The sequence below is a fragment of the Spermophilus citellus genome (genome assembly GCF_964194105.1).
Source record: "Spermophilus citellus genome assembly, chromosome: 9".
In the NCBI taxonomy this organism is placed as follows: Eukaryota; Metazoa; Chordata; class Mammalia; order Rodentia; family Sciuridae; genus Spermophilus; species Spermophilus citellus.
Genome location: NC_138191.1, coordinates 70286784 through 70306255, shown reverse-complemented (window position 1 = coordinate 70306255; position 19472 = coordinate 70286784). Strand labels below are relative to the sequence as shown.

General features: G+C 33.6%; 1 protein-coding gene across 11 annotated transcripts in view; it reads left to right on the top strand.

Moving 5' to 3' along the window:
• ADGRL2 (adhesion G protein-coupled receptor L2) overlaps positions 1–14300 on the top strand; it is a 190329-nt gene extending 176029 nt beyond the window's left edge. For 5 of the 11 annotated variants that reach the window (XM_081306572.1, XM_081306570.1, XM_081306571.1 and 2 more), the window contains 4 exons: positions 1253–1421; positions 4214–4342; positions 4891–4987; positions 10204–14300. In XM_081306572.1, coding sequence (XP_081162698.1) covers positions 1253–1421; positions 4214–4342; positions 4891–4987; positions 10204–10958 — 1150 coding nt within the window. In that variant the 3' untranslated portion in view covers positions 10959–14300. Of the gene's footprint in view, positions 1–1252; positions 1422–4213; positions 4343–4890; positions 4988–7047; positions 7130–9450; positions 9504–10203 lie in introns of those variants that run through there. The other 6 variants (XM_081306577.1, XM_081306568.1, XM_081306574.1 and 3 more) reach the window with 5 other exon arrangements.
• The last annotated feature ends 5172 nt before the right edge of the window (positions 14301–19472 follow it).

Here is a 19472-nt window from a genome sequence, read left to right as displayed (position 1 = left end):
TGTTAATTTAGAACTTGAGGTATTCAAGTTATAATGGGGTTGTGAAAATACTTTTAGAGTAAAAAAAATGGCAGATCTATTGTAAGGGTAAATTAAAAAAAAAAAAAAGATGTTTTAGATAGGTTAGTGCCAGCTTCATTGCATGTTGCATGGTAAGAGAGAGAGCTAATCTTTAGCATCTCTCTCTTTTCTTCCTTTTCCTCTTTCTGTCTTCTCATCTACACCAGTAATTACCGTGTTTGTGATGGCTACTATAATACGGACTTACCTGGGTAAGGTAGAACCCTACATTAACAAATTTATGGCATGATTTATATTTTTTACAAATCCGTCAATATCATGAATTGCCCTTAATTTTTATAATTATTTTGGAATATCTAATTTGCTATAGTATTTTTAAACTATAATATGCCTTTATTTTTTAATTGCTTGCCTCTGCATTTTGACTTTCTTAATTTTGACTAATTTATATAATATATAAATGCTTTCTTATTACTTTCTATTTTAATTCTGTCTAATAATTTTGTTTCTCTTTTCTGCTTATAATGCTTTCTAGCTATGAAGATAATAAGCCATTTATCAAGTAAGATCATTAGTTAGACATGGAATGCACTGACTTTAATTCCTTCTCATTCCGCCCTATTTTCTACAGTTCTTTTCTCCTTAAGCTATTTATGATGAAATCTCTCCAAAATTATTATTATTTTTTTTATTATTATTTTGAAGTTGTCCTCATGTTTTTACCTCATTCCAGCTAGGCTTCTTCATGCTTTAGTTATAAAACCTTAGGTTCACCTAAGACTAGCTCATAGACTTTGAAGTTTAGGTACTAAGTGATTATCTGCCATTTAACCTTTCTGTATGTGTCACATTATTCAGTGTCATATGAGTAGACCACAGGAATAAAAATATGTTAGTAAACTAATTAAGAACTCCTTAATTTCTTTAACCAAAATGCACATAAACAGCAATAAAGTCCTGGGGGTTATTTTACAATCTGTATTTTAAAGTAGTTCAATACCTGTGTATTCTGGAGTAAGAAAAGGTCATGCCTGCTGTTGCGGTTTTCACTGGAGGCTGCAGTACTAAATGCTGTTGTTCTTTTTTAATCAATGAAAGGATAAAGACAAATGCTGTTGAGTTTGAATGTAAACATAGAGAAAGTCAACTGCTACTACTAAAATGTTAATAAATAAGTGTAATATTTCTTTCCCTCATTGAACCTGTTAAAAAATTCAATTTGTTTTTTCAGGTCTTGGGTGCTTGGTGCTTTTGCTCTGCTGTGTCTTCTTGGCCTCACCTGGTCATTTGGGTTGCTTTTTATTAATGAGGAGACCGTTGTGATGGCGTATCTCTTCACCATCTTTAATGCTTTCCAGGGAGTGTTCATTTTCATCTTTCACTGTGCTCTCCAGAAGAAAGTAAGTGAATGAAAACACCTAGGGCCTCAGCTTGCTCATTCTGTGACTTGAAAATAATAGGTGTAATAGAGAAGTTACAGTGGGCATATTGCTAAATAGCATCATTTTTTATTATAAGTTAATTTTAATACCTATCTGGAAATTTAGGCTTCACATTATAAAGTTGAACAATACCAGTCATCTTTTGGGAAGGTTGTAAACTAGATTATTTATGTTAAGATTTCTTCTTTGCTAGTAGGGTCTGTAGAATATTTTACTCACAGAGTATACAAGATTAAAAAAAAAAAAAAAAGTTAAATTTATTTCATGCTCACTAACAGGAATGCACTAGTCCTAAATGAAATTGAGTGTAAGAATATATCATGTCAATTTTAAACACACCAGGCATATAAAAAATTAATGCTAATGTTCCTTTTGAGTAATTTTGAAAGATTTAAAAACCAATAATTTAGACCTCATGTCCTACCTAGTATTTTGTTCTGACTTCATGTTAAGTGAATTCAGCAAAAAGGATTCAAAAATTAAAGTTAAAAGGAAAAACTTCAATCTGTAGCAAGACATAAGCCTAAGAGAATCTCTTAGCTGCCATTGGAGTTTAAAATTTCTGTGCCTTTCACAAGGTATCATCCTTTCTGTCTGCATATCTAATGTAGTCTTTTTATTCTGTTATTACTAGTTGGTCACTAAATTGAACAGAGAAATAGAATTGTGAAAGTGAAAACTATTATGTTTTCAGTCCTGACAAGATGATAGTGTTGTTACTTCCATCAGTTTTGAATAAGCTATAATTTTGAGATAATGACAGTGGAATGTGCAATACTGACAGATAATGTACATTCACAGCAATATAGGCATTAGGCAAAACCAACACTGGAGGGTATTATTTGGATAAAATACCATTTTGATTGCCATTGTCTTGGTTATACAGCATTTTGGAACAGTTAATAGCCATTAAATGTGTGGAAAATTTTTGTGAGGTATCATGTGTTATTTGATAACAGTGAACTCTAACTTTCTAAACATTGTACAAGGATAACCTTAGTAACTACTTTAGTTTTTATTTATTTATTATGTAAATGAGCAGTCTGTGCACAAGCCTATGATGACATATTCATAATTTCTGGATTATTGTGCCAAACAGTTTTGATATAATGCATTGACTTAACAGAGAAAGGGTGAAACAGTAATTATTTCTTCATATAGTTATGTGTGCTAATTGAACAAGGAGATTTTAACATGCTTTTTTCCTTAACAACTGCATTTTAAAAGCATCCTGATACACTTGTCTTGACATGTTCTCCTTATTCTAGGATACATCCTATTGGGTACTACCAGGGTGGATTGTTAAGAATATGACATAAAATGGTTATATTAAAATCATGGTTCTTACTGCTCGAATTGAGCATATTTAGGCCAAGAAAATGCCTTCAAAGCTCAACCACATTGTTATTTGCTTTAATAGGTATAATTAAATAAACCAAGAAAAAATGCAAGTACACTTAGATTTAAAAGATCATCTGGTGACTTCAATTTTCTAATTTTGAAAGGAATAAGTGTTAAAGTCATGGTCTTTACAAGTGGATTACTGAGTTGTGAAAGGGGAAAGGCTTCTTGAGTATTTGGGGAATTTTTTGTTTGTTTGTGTTTTGATTTTTGTTATTGTGGTGGTAATCTACTAGAAAAAAAATTTTTTTCTTCTGTAATTTTTCCCTGTCCGTGTTGTGATTTCAAAGGCTGGCTCTAATCTACAATAAAACATTTGTATGCTGATGTAACTGTACACAATCCAGCACCCTCTGCCCTTCTCCCAATTCTGTACTGCTCTAGAAGGGTAGTTCTTTGGACTCCATTTTTTTTCTTAATATTGTTTTTAGTTGTTGATGGAACTTTATTTATGCGTACGCTGTGCTGAGAATCAAACCCAGTGCTTCTCAAATGCTAGGCAAACGCTCTAACACTGAGCTACAACTGCAGCCCTGGACTCCACTTTTTAAAGGTTGATTTAAACTTCCTTTTAGACCTAACAGTTTTCCTCTCCATTCATATATGCAGGATCCAGTGAGAAAGGGAAATTACATGGGTAACTCATTAATGTGAATGGAAATAGCTTTTTTTAAATAGTTTTGGTGAGTGCGAATGAAGTGAGTAGACATCTTAGATGCTCCATACTAAATGTTAAAGCTAGGCATATCAGAAAATGAAGAAAACGTTCTGTTTTGATCATTGGCAAATGTATCAAAGTACTTTTTTTCTTTGTTATGCCAAAGAAGTCTTGTCATTACAAAGAGGTTACTGGCAAAACTCTGCAATCTAGTCAAAGAGGTTTATGTATTGACCTAATAAGAGGACGTGAAGCATGTAAAACTTAAATGACTGAATTACAGATTGAGTAAATATAATCAAGCAAGGAATATACAAACTGTTTGTCCGATTTTCTTAGCCCCAAATAAAATGAAGCCACTAGTTGTATAGGCAGAATAAGACTTTAAATACATTGCTATTGAATTAATAGCTAACATTCAGATAATAGTAACAACAGGTACAAAGTATGTCCACATGTTATACAAAGTTTTAAAGATCCTACTAGCTAATCAAATGGTCAGAGATATTTCTCTGATAGGATTTTAGCAATTTCAGCTGAACTTGATTTTGAAATTTCAATTTATTTTCTCTGCAGATATGCCATGGTGCTACTTTAATTTTTCTTGGTTGTCTTCACTCTTCATTTAATTAAAGAGAGAAGCAAGTATATGTTTATCTCAATCCCATGGTCTCATGATTATTCATTGCAGGTACGAAAAGAATATGGCAAGTGCTTCAGACACTCATATTGCTGTGGTGGACTTCCAACTGAGAGCCCCCACAGTTCTGTGAAGGCATCAACCACCAGAACCAGTGCTCGGTATTCCTCTGGCACACAGGTAACAAAGGGTTTGACAGCATCTTTAATTAACCTTATTTATAGAAAGCCTTTTGGGACATGTTCTGTTTAGATGCACTAATTGTTTCCTCATTATAATGATGCAGGTAGTAAATGCTTGCTTTTTTTAGTATTCTGGTTTTAATTTCTTCTTAAATATGTACTCAAGGTGTTTATTTAGGTGTAAACATCCTTTTGGAGGAAGTGTGTCCTTTAAGAAGTGAATCCTAAACAGTCCATATTCTAAGGACTTATAGCACAGCATTCATAGCAGTCACTCAGTCAGCATTTGTTGAATAAACAGTCATCTCAACTTTTTATAAAAAGTCAATTAAATAACACTTTCAAGAGTGGAAGATTAAATACCCTTTAGTAAAAGGCAAGCAATAGGGCAGCATAGATGTCCTTAGTTTTGGACCCAAAACAGCACACATTCTGTAAAAGGCCAACTGATAATCATACACAGATTGTCTAGGATGAAGCTTTGTGTGTTTTTAATAAGGTGAGCTTGGGAAAACTAACATATGTCTTGCTATTTTATATTAATAGAGTCGTATAAGAAGGATGTGGAATGACACTGTGAGAAAACAATCTGAATCTTCTTTTATCTCAGGTGACATCAATAGCACTTCAACACTTAATCAAGGTCAGTTATTAGGAAAATTTTAGTTTACAATATACAATACAAATTTTGGACTTTTTGCCAACTTAGAATAATTCTAGACATAGTATAATTCTAAAGTGCTGAACTTTTCTCTCATGGGTATATATATCACATGTTCTTAAACCTGTTTAATTTTATCATCACTTATTAAAGTACATATAAATTCATTTTCTTCAATAATGTAATGCAAAAAATATAACTTTAAACTCCACACTATCAGAAGGCTGGAAAAAAGTAATTATTAAAAGCATACTTTGCCACAGATTAAAATGTTTTCCTCCTTTCTAAACAAGACATTTATGAAAGGGTTCTTCTTAAAATATTAAAATAGAGTAATCACTATTCATGTAAAACAGTGCTGATTTTACAGTGAAAATGGCAAAATTTTTGTAAAATTATTTTATGATTTTTCAAAAACTGAAAAGTAAACTTTAAAAGATTTATAGTAAGTCTTTATAAGCAAAGTTAAAATTCATGAAAGTTTGTATAGTAACTTTTTCCATATTGTTCAATGTGTCTATAGAGGCAACTTTAAATTTGTCATATAAATTAATATAATTCTGGAAAAGGAACTAATTTAGCAACATAAGGTCACAAGCACATGAACACACAGGTATTCCTGAATAATAATTTAATACATATCAATCTAGTATGAAAAAAAATGTATGATTGTGTTGATCCTGGAAAGGTAATTTATTCAGGTATTTTCAGTTTTGAAGTATTGATTTGTAATGTAATATAGAGTTTTACCACAATGAAAATATTAAAACACATTTTAAATTGTTGACATTGTTCTGGGAAGATTCTAGTTTAAAATGAAGAGTGGAGTATGTGTAACATCAAAACCAACTTGAATTTGAAGTATTTTTAATTGATTAGGTAGAATTTATAATTTATCCATTAGAATGAGGGAAATGTGCATCTATTCCATTGCAGTGGTGTTTTACCCAATTCTGTTAAGATGGTGATCAAAAAGTAAATGAAGTACTCAAAGATTCATTTTTTGAAACCTGGCAAATGAGATTATAAAACACGAATTCTTGTTATATACAATTTGTGAATCATCCAATGATTCATTTTAGAGTTGTTTTCCCCCTCGGCATGTACGCTTTTGCATTTACTAAAGGAAGCTTTTTGCAGTGTGTCATAATTTTTACCTGTTTGTGAAAGTTGTTTTTCTTCCTGCTTGTATCAAAGTTGGTATTAACACAGATGTTTTCATGAGGGATAATCCCACACCTGTAAATCTGAAAGTTTGAGATTCCCTCCTCTGGGTCTCCGTGGTGAAGTTTTTAATATTAAGCAGTAACATCTTGAAACATAATGTTGATCTCTATGCATTTAATTGCCATTTTTGTTTAACAGTGATTTTGTATAAATTAGTAAATGTCATCCTTAGCAGGTGTTTACTTGGGGGATTTAGAAAGCACCTGTGAGTTACTGAAATTTAACTTCCCTCTCCCCTTTCTCCTTCAAATTAGTAGTTCAAATACAGTCAGAAAATTTCAACAGATTTTCCATTGCCAACTTGTCCACTACCCTGATGAATTAGGGGAAAAAAAAAAAAATATATATATATATATATATTGCAACTGTAACACTAAAATAAGAAAACTGATGTATTTTTTTTTCTGTTTTTGTTTTTTGTTTTTTGTTTTTTTGCTTTAGGAATGACTGGCAATTACCTACTAACAAACCCTCTTCTTCGACCCCACGGCACTAACAACCCCTATAACACATTGCTCGCTGAAACAGTTGTATGTAATGCCCCTTCAGCTCCTGTATTTAACTCACCAGGTGTGCTTACACTTAACAAATAAAACTACCTTTCTTTGCTGCTAAACACAGCTCTGATCTTTGCCCTATTTCTAAAATACTCAAGTTGCCGTAATATTTATTATTATTATTATTATTACATCCTTAATTTCTCAATTTAAAAAAATTATGGTATTGCCCATGCCAGGCTTCTAAAACTGCACTATATTATAGTAAAAGTTCAATCATGATAGTATTTACAATAATGATCCATGTTTTTAACACAGGTGGCATAAATCTTAATATATTATTACAGGACTGACATCACATGGTCCGAGAGCCCATCTTCAAGATTTATATCATTTAGAGGTATAATATCTATATAATATGTTGTTCAGTTGACTCTAAAGCTTGCTGACAAAATTGCTTCTGGAATGAACTAGTTATAATTATTTGGATGTCTGGGTATAGAAAACTACATCCAGAATTGTCAATATAACCGAACTATAGTATAGTGCAGCTTTATGGTAATTTTTCTTTTTCTTAAGGAAACTTATGAGAATAGAGTTAATATTAGTCAAGTTTATACTAATAGTTTTTAATTGGGGGAGGGGGAGAGATTATCACTAACCTATCCTGTTTATTATACCAATAGCTTATTTTTTTAAAAATCATATATACTTAATATTAAAATTTTTGAGATTTTGGGGGAAAGTTATATAATTACTGCTATCATATATTCTCTATTTGTGAATAATATTTGCCACTAAATTGAACCCAAAACTTGGTTTCTTTTTTTTTTTTTCTTAAAATTCTTTTTAACGTAACTGCAGCTTCTCTTTTCATTCTCTTGTTTTCTTACTTCCTTATGCTTTCCTCTAGCAACCTACAGAGAGACAAGTATGGGAGTAAAACTTAACTTTGCCTATCAAATGTAAATTTTTTCAGCATGATTTTTAACGGGCACAATTAAAACATTACTAGCAGTCATGAAGTAGACTCAGCGGGCAAGTGGTTCACAATTTGCAACTGAAATGTTGCCAGATTTTTAAACAGTACATCTATCTGTACTTCCTTTTGTCAGTAATAGAGGTCTGTAGCAAATGCTGTCCATACTTAAGTACATGCAATGCTGAAATAATTTGCTCTATAAAGCCTGAAGTACTGTCAGCCAAAATGCTTAATAATTGACTTTATCATTTCTGCATTCCCACAGTCATCTTGCTACAGGCTGTGGAAAGTCTTCAAGTGAATTACCTGAACTTGGGCAGAAAAAGATGCCTCTTCAAAACCAGAGAAGCCTTAAATCTGCAGTATATCATAGAAAACACCTTTTGGATTTTATTCAGTATATTTCTTACATTTCTTAAAGCAGTGATAAAAAGAAAAGAAAATGTTTGAAAACATTGAACCTCTGCAAAGGAAACAAATGCTAGCATGTTATCCGTGTGTCACCTGCGACTTACAGTGCCAAATGTGTTCTAATGGTAGAGCTTACAAATAAAATTGTGGCACATAGGAATTTATAAACTAGAAAATTGTGTCAAGCCAGAGGAAGCCTTACAAATAACTATCATAATTTCATTTTGTTAACACCTGAAGCACGATGAAAATTGAATTGTTAATCTTTCAAATGTAGAAGTTGGGTCAGAATTTTGATTTTTTGTGTTTTCTTTCTTTTTTTAAAATAACATAAGTAACAAATATAATATTTTACCCCATATTATTATTTCTGCTAATGATAATTTAGCCAACAATTGCCAGACACTTATTGGTCATGAAATTTGTGTCATACGGAGAATTTGTATGTGTTTTCTGTAAGAAATTGAGTTTTCTAGGATATCTGCAGCTTTAAGAGTGAGGGAAATTTCTTATTCTTTTCCAAGAATTAAAATTTTTTCCTAAACTCCTCCAAGCCTTGCATACAATGCAGCAGCCTCACAGTGGTCAGTTTCATTTCAATAACATCATTTCATTCTTTTTTTTTTTTTTTTAAACAGATCTATCTGTAGACAAGTGATTTTTTTTTTTTTTAATTTCCTTCCAGGATTTTGAGAATGAATAGCTCAACCTTCCATTGTGTAGATCATTTATTTTTCTCTTTTATTTTCCCATTTGCTTGAGAAGCACTGTGATGTCCTAGTTTACATGTTTATGTGTCTGTAGAAAATACAACTGATTCATCAGAATAGAGCATGTTACCATGTTTTTTTTCCTCCTAAACTTCCTTCCATATCTCAAGCAGATTATCCAATCTTTCATTCCGTTAGAAATAAATATATATTAGCCAAGGCTGACACCCTTCTCCCATTCCATAGTTAATATCTATTCTCGGTTTAATTTCTGTGACCCATACTTAAGAAATCTCTAACATTTCTGCGTTTGACCTCCATGCCCATGGTGCTTATGGGCTGATCTTGTACAGTAGACTCTGCTGGTTCATTCGGTACTGTCACTGTGACTGATGCAGACTGCAGGGCTGCAGGCAAACTTTGACCATTAGAAGCCTGGGGCCATTACTATTAGAAAGAATTATTAGTACCAAAATAAATTAAAATAAATACTAAGTGTAAAGACTGCTATTGCTGGTAATCTAATTTGTTGAACCCTTGCTCTGACTAAGTTGCTGAGAAGCTTAGAAATTCTTCATCATGTTACAATAAATCATTTTACTTTCTTTTATATATCAGCTACTCTTAGGCCAGATAGCCTGAGCAGACAGACATGATGTGAGTTGTCCAAAGTGAGTCATTCCACCTGCCGTCTATCGTGTTGTTGGATGGTGCTTGTGGGCCCTCGGTCCAGTCAGTATGAGAGATGGCTGTCTCTGTTTAACATGATTTCTTTGTATCTGTCCATTTTTTTCATTCTTTTTTTTTTTTTAATTTCATCTTCAGACAAAGGAAATGTTAGAATGTTGTTTTAAAAAGTTGCTTGCCAATTATGTGGGTTTATGTTGTACATTTGCCTTTCGGTTTTGTATGTGACTTATTCCTTTTTAATTTAGTGTTGTTTAGGACAAATTCTGTTAATTTTATTTTTATAAACCATAGTCTTGTACTGAAAATGTAAATGTCACTAATAAATTGCTTTGCATTAACTATGCAAGGGCATGGAGTGAAGTCTTTTTCATAAGAGTGTCAGAGATTTGACCAAAAAAATCATTGAATAACTACTGTCTCTCCAAAATTGATAAAGTAATATTCTGTATGCCATTTCCCTCCCTGGAAAACAGTATCAATTTTTTTAACACTTTTTCCTGTTATCTAAGGGGTTGCAACTGTTTATAGTTGGGAATGCAGGAAAGCCTGACACTTTTTAAGTGCTGGCTTTCAAATACAACTTTGTCCTGAACGACATTAAAAAGTTTTGTACAAAAGAAATAAAGTTTCTTCAGAAAGAAACAGAGGAAGTAATGGTAAACTCCCCCTTTTCTGTTCCAGGACATTCACTGAACAATGCCAGGGATACAAGTGCCATGGATACTCTACCGCTAAATGGTAATTTCAACAACAGCTACTCACTGCGCAAGGGGGACTACAACGACAGTGTGCAAGTTGTGGACTGTGGACTAAGTCTGAATGATACAGCTTTTGAAAAAATGATCATTTCAGAATTAGTGCACAACAATCTTCGGGGCAGCAGCAAGACTCACAACCTCGAGCTCACACTCCCGGTCAAGCCAGTGATCGGAGGCAGCAGCAGCGAAGATGATGCTATCGTGGCAGATGCTTCATCTTTAATGCACGGCGACAACCCAGGGCTAGAGCTCCATCACAAAGAACTTGAGGCCCCGCTTATTCCTCAGCGGACTCACTCCCTTCTCTACCAACCCCAGAAGAAAGCGAAACCCGAGGGAACTGACAGCTATGTCTCGCAGCTGACCGCGGAGGCGGAGGATCACCTGCAGTCCCCCAACAGAGACTCTCTGTACACAAGCATGCCCAACCTTAGAGACTCACCCTATCAGGAGAGCAGCCCCGACATGGAAGAAGACCTCTCTCCTTCCAGGAGGAGTGAGAACGAGGACATTTACTATAAAAGCATGCCAAATCTCGGAGCTGGACGGCAGCTTCAGATGTGCTACCAGATCAGCAGGGGCAATAGCGATGGTTATATAATCCCCATTAACAAAGAAGGGTGTATCCCGGAAGGGGATGTTAGAGAAGGACAGATGCAACTGGTAACAAGTCTTTAATAGTACAGCTAAGGAATTCCAAGGGCCACATGCAAGTATTAATAAGTAAAATAAAGACTTCTTTGGCCCCGTGCAGCTCTCCCTCCAAGTCTGCTTGAAGAGATGACTCTGTTGACCTGTGGTTCTCCGGTGTAAAAAAAAAAAAAACAAAACAAAAAAGATGACTGAACCTTGCAGTTCTGTGAATTTTTATAAAACATACAAAAACTTTGTATATACACAGAGTATACTAAAATGAATTATTTGTTACAAAGAAAAGAGATGCCAACCAGGTATTTTAAGATTCTGCTGCTGTTTAGAGAAATTGTGAAACAAGCAAAACAAAACTTTCCAGCCATTTTACTGCAGCAGTTTGTGAACTTAATTTGTAAATATGGCTGCACCATTTTTGTAGGCCTGCATTGTATTATATACAAGACGTAGGCTTTAAAATCCTGTGGGACAAATTTACTGTACCTTACTGTTCCTGACAAGACTTGGAAAAGCAGGAGAGATATTCTGCGTCAGTTTGCAGTTCACTGCAAATCTTTTACATTAAGGCAAAGATTGAAAACATGTTTAACCACTAGCAATCAAGCCACAGGCCTTATTTCATATGTTTCCTCAACTGTACAATGAACTATTCTCATGAAAAAAATGGCTAAAGAAATTATATTTTGTTCTATTGCTAGGGTAAAAATAAATACATTTGTGTCCAACTGAAATATAATTGTCATTAAAATAATTTTAAAAGAGTTTGAAGAAAATATTGTGAAAAGCTCTTGGTTGCACATATGTTATGAAATGTTTTTTCTTACACTTTGTCATGGTAAGTTCTACCTGTTTTCACTTATTTTCCACTGTATACAGTGTTCTGCTTTGACCAGTTAGTCTTTATTCTTACATTTAAATTTCTTATTGCCAAAAGAACAAAGTGTTTTATGGGGAGAAAACGCTTCAAAGCCAGTTCTGCCATGCCTTGCACAAATGTGGTGAAATCTAGAAAAGATTGTGTGTCATCCTTCTGTTTATTCTTGAACAGAGGGCAAAGAGGGCACTGGGCACTTCTCACAAACTTTCTAGTGAACAAAAGGTGCCTATTCTTTTTTTAAAAAAAGAAAAGAAAACAAATATTACTCTTCCATATCCCTTCTGCCTATATTTAGTAATTAATTTATTTTATGATAAAGTTCTAATGAAATGTAAATTGTTTCAGCAAAATTCTGCTTTTCTTTTCATCCCTTTGTGTAAACCTGTTAATAATGAGCCCATCACTAATATCCAGTGTAAAGTTTAACACGGTTTGACAGTAAATAAATGTGAATTTTTTCAAGTAGTTAATGTGCACTTTTATATATGATACATAATTGGCTTTAACACATTGATCCTTTCCCACTCCTTCCTCCCCTTGGCTGAAGTGACTTCATAGTTTAGGTAATCCATGGATATGTAAAAGAATACCATTAAGTTGCCTGTTCATTCTTCATGTTAAAGGATTACATATGCACAAAATCTGGCAGATAACTTTTCAATAGGGAAATATACTAGAAGTATTTTTTTGTTGTTGTTGTGTTGCACCCAAACTAAAAATAAATAAATAAATAAAAGAAGGTTTGGGATTTCTACCATCACATTTGGGCATCATAATTTTTTTTTTCTTAAATTGATTTTTCAGCAGTATATTGAGAAATTCCTAAAACATACTTTTACAGTTTGAGGATTATTAGTATCTCTATAGACAGCTGTGAATGACAGTATTTCTTATCATTGAAAGGTTTTGCTCCAAGTTCAAAAATCATATAATTGAATCTCAACAAATAGATTTTTCCTATTTATATCATGAGCATTTATTCCAAATTCTTCTAAAGCTTAGTGGTTCTCTCAAATGCTTCTACCAAGTTAGAAATCACTTTTTTTTTAAATGTGGGCATACTTGGACATGCCTATTGAATTTTAAAAGAGTAAGGAAGAATTTTAAGTATATACTCATGTACTTAAAAGAGGATACAGTGAAGTAGACACTAAATACTGAAATTAAATTTATCAATCCTCTGAGGAAAAAAATTCCACATAATTGTATTTGCTAACGTTTTTCAGGAATTTACAAAATTTTATTTGCTGGAAAGGACTGTTATAAATACAATTTTCAGTCTTGTTTTTCTTTTCAGTGCCTGAAACTACAGTATTGTGTAATATATTTTTCTTAGTGAACAACCTAATTAGGGTCAGGCCATTTTGCTAATTAATTTAAAAAAAAAAAAAGATGAAGAATAATAAATGAAGAAAGGCAGCAATGACCACTCTGCTTACTAGTCCCATCTCTGTATCTCTTGAAGTAGTTCTCAAAGCTATACTACAATGTTAACAAGTACCCAAAGGGTTTGTATTCTCTGTAGTAGAAGTAATTTTATTATGGATCATTATCTTATAGACTAGAATTTGGAAGTTTTCATTCATCTTTGCCATCAAAAGAATCATTTTCAATACTGATTTTCAATACTGATTTCTGTTAATATTGCCTTAAATTCCATCTAGGGTCATCCCTAGTACAAGGTAGTTTTTTTAGATTTGTTTAACATTACCAATTTACTGTCTTTAAATACCAATGCACTCATTATTAGCCTGTTTTCTTTGGATCTGTCTAGCCTGCATCTGTACATACAATTCACACATCCCCGATTACTTCTTTTGTGGTAGTTACAACTGTGAACTTAGAAAGTTGCATTTGTATACCTCTCCCCAAGGGATAGTTACTCTACTAGGCCATTAATAATAACGATGCTTTTGTTCATTTATTTAGCTGTGACTTGATAAAGGTTAGTCTACATTGATGTTTTTATTTTTTCAAAAAGTGTATGTTCTATTTGCAAAAGAAATATGCTACATATATATTAATCTTACTGGATTTTATACTCATTTATGTAGAAGAGTATATATGTAAATCACTTAAATATGTTGTCAATTACAACTCATCCACATTTCTTTGAGGGTAATTACATGTAGTATTTTAACCAGTGGAACAGCAATTATTTGGTAGAATATCCTCACTGTCCTCTCCCCCAAAAGAAAAAAGTATGCACAAATTCATTGCCAAATTTCAAAAGAAAAGCTCACATGCACTTACTGTATGGGTGTATTCAGGATGCTTTAATTATTAAATAAGAAAGGAGAAAATGTATTTTTCCATCAATTCAACTTTGAACCTCAGGCTTAAAACTAACTTTTATTATGTTCTTGTGAGATTGGGGTGTTTGTAAAAATTTAACTCAGTAAAATTTTTATTGCAATTAAAATCTTCTAAGTCAAAAACCTTGAAAGAATGCATACTAGTTTGAATTCCTAAAATAAAAACAGTTCTTCATATTTTCTTGATACTGAAGTTTTCTTAAAAGCTAGTACTCCTGCAGTATTTTATAAATAAAACTTAGTAACAAGAGTTCACATGTTCCTGTGTTCCAGAGATTTCTCTTTCCATGAAATTACTGCATTAAATCTGAAACATCAATATAAAGAGTTCCTGGCATTTTGAAAATAGATGAGAGTTGCCTCACAGTGTAATACAGTTAGTGTGGTTTTGATGAAAAACTGTATCACATGCTTCCTGCTAGTGAGTCGAAAGTTAAATTGGAGTGGTCATTAAACAGCATGTATTGGCAGATTGGAAGCATTAGTTCTAAAGGATAAGTGAATGGTACTGGGTTTGAAGATAATTCATGACAATCTTAACTATCATGAGTGGTGGGGGATGAGAATTTTCTTTTATGTCAGTGTGATTCTACTAATGATCACAGGAATGCATTATGTTAGCTAAATGCACCAAGCAGAAAAATTAGAGTGTTAAAGAAAGACATCACGTTTTTAACCAACATGTACTTTGTACATATTGTACCTAGTAGCAAAATGTACAGCATTAATGGGAACTCCTGGAAGTTATCCAAGTTCATCTCAAGGTTCTATGGCCACCCAGCTTTCAAGGCCAGGGTAACATATCTCTGTCAAAGGGCTTTAACAAGCTGTAAGTGCACCATGTAATTAAGCTAATTAAATGTTCTGAAAGTGTTTTTCAAATATTGGCAATAGACCACTCCTCATCTCCTAATAAGGCTTCTCTGGAGTCTTTGTCCTTCTCCTGATGGCCTTCCTGTTTGTTTCTCAAAAGTCACCAGATGCCAATTTGATTTTTAAAACCTATTGTTTTCAATGGCAAAATTTTTCTGAGTTAATGTGTTGTGTGAAATGCCATTAGATATAGGACATTTAACATAGATCACTCTATGAAATAAGAAACAATATAACAGGTAACCCAATAAAATTTAGCTTCCTGGAATTTCTTTTCTTTTTTCTTTTTTTGGAGAGAGAGGATTATTTTTTGGTGGACATACATCTTTCTTTGTATGTGGTGCTGAGGTTCGAACCTGGGCCGCACACATACCAGGCGAGCACGCTACTGCTTGAGCCACATCTGCAGCCCCAGCTTCCTGGCATCTTAACTGCTGTGGAGAAAAGAAAAACTACTGCCCCAGGAATCTTTCACACATTTTTCTATTATTTGCTTATTGGAGCTCCAAGACCACAATCTCTTCAAAATGTTTAAAAGGCATAGTTAATCTTAAACTAATATTGTGTGTGCATAAGAGACTACTGATAAATGTTCAATTTAGGAAGAGTTTCACAAGCATTTTTAAATCATGTCAGAACTAAGCTTTTTAAAAAACATGTTGGCCCTCACAGTAACAAGGCTTTCTTGTTTGATTGTATTAGGCCAAGTGACTGATACTTTGATATACTCTAGAAAAGGCTGACAGCCACTATATAGAAACACCCAGGAACAATAATGATAGGTATCAAAGTTTTTGATTAGTTGAAAGGTTCATTTGTGGGTTTGTTTGTTTTTTTGCTGAAATATCAATAAATAGATGGCTCTTAAACCAAAGCACAGTGCTAGCATACAATACATTCTTTTTAACATTGTAATAAAAGAACTACCAAACAAGAATTTCTAATTTTTTTAAAGACACTAATGATTTTGTCTAATTTGCTATTTGCATATTACAATGGGAATAAAATTCTTAGTACCTATCTTATTTTAAGAGATGCTTGAATATATCTCAGGCTTTATATGGAATGTGTGTTTTATTGCACTTAATCCTCTCAACAGACCTCTGAGGAGGGTACTCATCCACTTTTGCAAAAGAAGAAAATTTTCCGGAGGTCTCATAGGTGGTGAATGGCAGAGCCTGCACCAGAATGTTCTCTCTTTGATTCCAGAATAGAAACTCTTAACCAACATGGATCACCTCTGGTTTACCTTGAGTTCCAAGAATATTCCTAATACATCACAGATTCTCTGTGGCAGTGATAGAGGGGATTTTGTTTTGAGTCTCTAGATCTGTAAAGGAAAATGAAGCCAGCAAGTCAGTTTAAATAAGTTAAAGTGTTTGAGAAAAAAAAAAATTCCCTGGCAAAAGATAATCTACTTACCTCTAAAAGATAAAATATTACCCTCAACTGGGTGGTAGTCGTATGTGAAATTTATTATTGTTTACTGCTTGTACCCTTGAATGACTTTTAAAAGTCCAGGAGAAAGTAATTGTAATGGGGAAAAGAACTTGTCCTCACCTGACCAAAAAAAAAAAAAAAAAACCTACGAAAACCCCTAAGAATTTATACAAGTATTTGTTTTTATTTCCCCACCTAAATTGGCGATAACAACCACAAAAGCCATATGAAAAACCAACATGTTATTGAGTTTCCTTACACTCTTAAAATACTATTGTTTAAAATTAATTAAAGTATGTATATTTCAGTATTCAGGGCTTTTAAATTTCATAATCTATCTATGTTTTCAGCATTTGGCCAGAAACCTAATCTTTTGCTCTAAAAAGTGAAGAATTGCAATAAATAGTATCATTTCATTCCAGAATGTGTTCTGCAGGGTCCTGGAGTTACATGGGACAGCTTAGAAAGACAAGTTGATTAGGAGGTCCTTGTATGTTCAGTCATTGACAGTGTAGTCCGTCCACTAAGGCAGCATTATGCTGACCCATATGATTTTTTTTCATTTAAAAAAATATATATTTTCAGTTGTCTGTGGATCTTTTTATTCTATTTATTTATATGTGATCTGAGGATTGATTGAACCCTCAGCCTCACACATGCCAGGTAAGTGTTCTACCACTGAGCCACAACCCCAGCACCTTTTTTTAATTTTTTTTATGGTGCTTGGAATTGTACCTAGCACCTGACACATGATAGAAAAATCACTTGGCCACTGAGCTACACCTTCAGTTCTAATCTTTACGATTGATTGCAATAATTCTCATAATTGTCCAAGATGAGTATTATTACAAATAAGGAAACTGAGTACCTAAGTACTTCAAGTTAGCCAATGAAAAAGTGGTAGGTTGGTTAGGAATTCCAATTTTGTTTCATGCTTGCTTAAGCCCAATCTCTTGATACTGCTCAACTGGGCACAGATTGACCCCCCTTCCTGTCCTGCCAGGAGCTCTGTAGCAGTTAGTTTGCACCAAAAAAACAAAAACAAAACAAAACAAAAAAAAGTGTGCACTGCCTTAGGGACTGCTCATCACATAGCTAGTCCTGGAATTAGAGAAGCAAAGGGATCTGACTGTACTCTGGGTCCTTTGCCCAAGAAAGACACTGTCTCTTGTGGCCATTCTACCTGACTGTCCAAATAACCTTGTTGACACCAGTAACTTCTTCCTCTGGATCCTGCCTACAGTTTTTCATTCCCTACTTTCCTCCTCCATTTTTTTCCTGTTCAAGCCTTTTCTCTTAATCATCCTCTGTTGTGTTTTATTGTCTATTTTTATCACTATTTTAGTTCTTAATCACTTCTACCTTTATATATAACCTTTTCACTTTACGTATTTAGCCTCTCTTGTGGGTGTGGGTGTGGGTGTGATTCTGAGTTTCCTCTTTTATTTCATCTCAATGCTTAATATCTTTTTAAAAACATTGTATATTTTATGTTATTTTTTGGTATTATCTTTAACCTTTATTGGACAATAAACTTAAGTATATTTAAATTATATTTAAATTTCTCCTTTTCTACTTTTTAATTTCCTCTTAATTTTATATTTATTTTTTACATTAAAAAATAAAAGTCTCCTTCTTCCCCCCACCCTTCTTTTTGACTTTCTTTTTTAATAATAAGAAGTATGACCACAAAGAAGGTAGCATTAAGAGTCTCAGGCATTTCAATCTTACATGTAATTGGAGTGCTGTGTGAGAAAGTGAGGACACCTAAAATTTTAGAAGCTATGTAGAAAGAATCCAGAGAGAAAATTGTAATGGGGAATAGGACACATCAGCGGGACTGATTTCATTTTTCTAGTCTCATCCTGTGACATGCAGGATGACATTTTTATGATTTTTCTCTATTTTTTTGGTTACAAGATACACACCTAATTTTACATTAAGTTTTTAGCATTTTAGCCCTATTGATTATCTTTTTCTTTTTTTAAGTTAGATATGCTCCTTTTTATCCCCTTTGTTTTTGTTTATTTATTTTTATGTGGTGCTGAGGATCGAACCCAGGACCTCACGCATGTGAGGCAAGTACTTTACCATTGAGCTACAACCCAAGCCCTAGCCCTATTGATCCCTTTAGAAGAGTTGCCTTAACAAGTCTCATTTCGCCACAGCCATTTAATCAGTTTATATCATATTTAATGAAAAGTCAAAGTGCCAGGAGCAGGCTCAACTTACTACTTAAGGTAGTCCAACAATATGGTGAGCTAGAATCTAGGGATTGATCCTGTCTGTATCCACCCTCAAAGTTATGCTAGAACAACACAAATGTTTACAGAGGAGGATGGTTTTCCATGTACTTTGTCATCTTCCTAGTTGTGGCCATTGAAGGGGCCTGGCCTCCAGTTCCAGCAGCTCCATTTAAATGCTCAGTGGCATTAGACATATATTTTATTATTTTTATTTATTTATATATGATATGACAGCAGAATGCATTACAATTCTTATTACACATATAGAGCACAATTTTTCATATCTCTGGTTGTATACACAGTATAGTCACACCAATTCATGTCTTCATACATGTACTTTGGATAATAATGTCCATCACATTCCACCATCATTTCTAACCCATGCTCTCTCCCTTCCCCTCCCATCTCTCTTCCCTATGTAGAGTTCGTCTATTCCTCCCATGCTCCCCCGGCCCTACCCCACTATGAATCAGCTTCCTTATATCAGAAAAAACATTACATCAAATTTGAAAAAAAAGGATTGCAAATTTTGAATGGATCTCTTCATTAAAGAGCAGTATTAATACCATAAAAGCTTTCCAAATGGATCTCCACTTAACTAACCTTTCTTATTGACTCTGGCTCACCATACCCTCTGTTAAGTGAACAGGCAGCCCCTGGTACACTGAGCCCAGCCAGTAAGCTGTCCACTTTTTGCATTTTCACATCTTTTATCAGCAGAGTAGTATGTTTACCAGGGTTTAATTATATTATTTTTTTCACCAAATGTATGTGTGGTTGCACTGCCTTT